General features: G+C 46.6%; 1 protein-coding gene across 4 annotated transcripts in view; it reads right to left on the bottom strand.

Moving 5' to 3' along the window:
* The window catches only part of LOC111658188 (vinculin-like), a 24,721-nt gene extending 21,180 nt beyond the window's left edge, over positions 1 to 3,541 (bottom strand). For all 4 annotated transcript variants that reach the window (XM_087175224.1, XM_087175226.1, XM_087175225.1 and 1 more), the window contains exon 1: positions 3,191 to 3,541. In XM_087175224.1, the coding sequence (XP_087031350.1) occupies positions 3,191 to 3,358 (168 nt within the window). In that variant the 5' untranslated portion in view covers positions 3,359 to 3,541. The remainder of the gene's footprint in view (positions 1 to 3,190) is intronic.
* Between the last annotated feature and the right edge of the window lie 324 nt (positions 3,542 to 3,865).

The raw sequence follows: 3,865 nt of genomic DNA, 5'->3' as shown, positions 1-3,865 counted from the left end.
ATAGGGGAGCGGTAGGTGGGAGGGGGGACTATGAGGCTTGGCAGAGTCTAGCCAGAAGATGCCAGAGACACTTTCCCTCCCTTGCCGTGTGCCGGCGTCTGACTGTAAGTGGCTATTCCTCTTCCTCCCCACATCCCTCCTCTTCTTTCCTCATTCTGCATCACGCTGTTCGACAATTTTAGTCAGGAGTCTCGCTCCTCACATCCCTACCTCTCCCTCTCTTTCTGCTCTGCTCTGTCAGAGTGTAGTTACTTCACTCAACGGTAAATCTATTTATTCCTTCCTCCCCCTCCCCCAGACATACTCGGATTCTGCGTTGACTCCTTCAGGAGCGCATACTTCTCAAACACCACTGAGGCTGCTCTGTCATCAGCACAACTTCAGCAAGCTCACACTTTCAACCAAATACGCCAACAGCATCTCTCAGATCTTTCGTTGAATCAGCGTCAACCCACACACAACCTCTGACAGATTGAGACTGACACCATCTTGCATGTGTGCGTTTCTAAGTGTCTCAGTGACCTAGATTTTAAGTACCCCCCCACTGTCAGCCCACCCTGGACGGGGGTTAACAGTGTAATTGTATCAGTGTGCGGTGGGACCATCGTGGTGTGATGGTGGCAGGTTGCTGTATATCGCGTTATGTCTTAGCTCAAACTGCAAAAGTGTAGAAATGAATCTGCTTTCTAAAATAAAGCATATGTGGTCAGAAGTGTGTGTATATATTCGAGTGTTAGGTGTCCTTTGCGTCCAATTAAGTTCGTCTACCCAGTAACCGGCCACTGCTGATTTTACAAGCCCTGTACTCAAGCACCCTTTGTGCTCTCTTTCAACACCTTCTTTTCACCCACTTATTAACTCTCACCCCTCTATCAGTGGACTACACAACTATCCATCATCTCCTCTTCAGCTGCACATTTTAGCATTTAGATGGTGTTCTTATCCAGTAGTGCGTAAGAGTCCAATGAGCCTCAAATCTTACATCCCCAAACAGATACCAGTAAATGCAAGGAAATTACATAACACCTGAGGAGAGAGGGGCGTTTTAACTTTTTATTGCATCCTACTTTCATTTTTTATTCCTGTCTGACACCAGAGTCCCTCCATCCCTGCATTTCCTCTTCCCGACACTTCTCAGTGTCATTGTGTGTTCAGCCTTTATCTCTCCCTGTAGCCTCACATCTCCATCATCTGAGACCGGCAGCGTACCTGAGGCTGCTATTAGCCTCCTTCTGCTCATCAACGGAGTGGATCAACGAGGACGAGCAGAGAAAGACGGAGATGGAGGAGTGTGACCGGTAGCGATGCAATGGGATATCAAGGACTCAGTGTAGCTGCTGGATGGTATCACATAACAATTAGATTTTTCATCAAGACACGCCACGGTGTTTGGGTTCAGACTGAATGGACCTTTTCATAATCAGTTAATGAGACATTTATCAAAATGATCTTGTGTGCCCATGCACAGAGAAGCAGCAGCCTTTTTCAAGGCTATTCAGCTATTCAAAACTTTAACATGACAATAATTCGAACAAAAGAAAATTGCCTTATTCACTGTGGGTTATATCAGAAATAATGATTCTTCATAATAGTATATATATATTCATGAGAGCGGGTGAATCCTTTAATACGGACGACTAAGTTGGATTAAGTGTGCGGTTAGTAATCAAAGGTTAACGGTAACATTTTATATCAAAGCATGTCATAAATAGAAGCTAAATTACTTTATCTGATCTTGTGTCACAGGTAGGATGACTGAGCACTTTAGTTCTGAACAAATGAAGAACTGTATTTGCACAATAGCCAATGTAAATGTTTAACTTCAAAACTTCTCCTTTGTGACGAATGTGATAAATGGGTAAAATAGATCAAATCTATATATTTACTGCCAAAATATTCCCAGAATCCCATTTTCAGCTTGTCCTTTTGCAGAGGAAACATGGCCGGAGGGATCAACAATGTGCGACCAAGTGTTTCAGCTGGGACACACAGAAATGCACAAACCACAAAACATAATGAAAATCATTAAAAAGTAAGAGCAAAGCAAAGCAGCAAACATGAGCATACACTGCTCCTCCCTGAGTCTGCCACAACCCTACAGTGTATCATGAGTAAGTCTGCTACACTGGCCTCCCACACTTGCACTAATCATCATGGAACCAGTTTCTTTTCTCTTTATCAGGTTCAATAATTAAAATGTAAGCGACAGAGTGTTTCCTCCTGTCTGCTGCTGTTTTCTCTTGAGTGAGTGAAGCCCCTGCATCAATAACAACGACCCGGATCAGCATTAATGATGTGGCCTGTATTGATTTTTCCAGTTAGTGCATGTGGAGGAGACATCAGTGTCTGACTGAAGCTCAGTCTCCCTCTACACAAAATGACCATTTAGACAGAAGATGACAGAGAGGGAAAGGAGACAGAGGAGGCGGAACGGACAATTTAGGTGGAGGAGTCGGAAATGTTGGGAAACAAGGGAGGAAAGTGTAGACGAAGGGAAGAAGTGGGAGTCTGATAAATGACCTAAGAGTGTGTCTATTCTCTGTGGAGGTTATTACAATGAATGGGCCGAGTTAATTAAATCCATTGTTAAATAAACTGCAAATTCTCACTCAGTTCAGTGAAACCTACAGTGAATGCACCTCTCCCTTTGGCACAAGTGACATTTCCCTTTTTACTGATCAAAAAGTGACAGAGAGAGAGAGAGAGAGAGAAACAAGCATCCTGTTAATTCAATCAGCGCTCGTTTCTTCCGCCCCACAAACTTCATTGAGCTCAGCAGCCATCTGATTATCAATCGGGCAGAGTTTGACGATGTTGTTGTGTTGCTGTGTTGTGTGCACAAAAAAAAAAACTGATGCAGGAGCTCGTGAAACACGCATGAGCGTCAGCTGGGCTGTATGGCAGTTTTATATCATTTTAATGGCGAGCAAAGATCAAGCTGGGATTGCCATTAATGTATCTGGAAGCTACACTGAAAAAATGAACTGCTCTATGTGCAGTGCAGGACACTTCGATGACCTGCTTTTGAAATATCTTATGACACTGATGAAATAAAGGCCACAGTGTCAGAGCTGTCATTGCAGCAGTTTGCGTCGGTTTCTGCGGGTCTGGAAGTTTGGGTGATAAATGTCACTGGATGCAGCCACTTTTGTCGGTGAATTGACGCCCTGGTTCAAACTCACGGACTCACCCGCACAAGGTTGCTGACTGCCGCCTGCACCGCGGCCACCGGCACCGTCAGATCCGGGATGGCTTTACCGTCCACCTCCCCCTCCTCGTGCATGATGACCAGGTGGGAGATCTGCTGGGCCACCGGCTCCAGGATACTCTCGATTGTCTTGGTGTGAAACACCGGCATCGTGAACGACTTTTACCGCAGCCCCGACAGACGAAAAGGCGGCTGGTCGCTCCAGCACTGAAGATCCCCCCCCCTCTCCTCTCCTTCCCTCTCCTCTTCCTCACTGACTACGGCAGGAGGACAAGTCCCGAGTTGCCAGTCCAAGCCCCTGAGATGAAACCCTCATGCGTCTCTCCTCCCGGCGTGCAACCGTCTCCTTTGGTGAGCACCTCAGTAAAGGCTGGGCTCAGATGGTCGGTGTCCTCCGGTGGGAGCGACCCAAATCGTGACAGAAGGAATCACCGCCCTCCGCCCAATCACAGCGAAGGAATACAGCTGCCAAGCGGGTTGGTGTTGGTGCGCACTGACGCTTTCCCTGCACGCACACGCACGCACGCACGCACACACGCACGCACACACCACAGCACACACATACACACTGCAAATGAGAGCGCTTCCCAAATTACGTCATGCAAGCGAGTGGCCCAAAAAAGGAAAGTGTTGGGGTAACTTAATGGGAAGAGATCG

Source organism: Seriola lalandi, unplaced genomic scaffold, assembly GCF_002814215.2.
Source record: "Seriola lalandi dorsalis isolate HSWRI2012SDOR001 ecotype SW California unplaced genomic scaffold, Sedor1 jcf7180002054426, whole genome shotgun sequence".
NCBI lineage: Eukaryota > Metazoa > Chordata > Actinopteri > Carangiformes > Carangidae > Seriola > Seriola lalandi.
The sequence above is the reverse complement of the archived record's forward strand: the minus strand, read 5'-3'. Positions and strand labels throughout refer to the sequence as shown.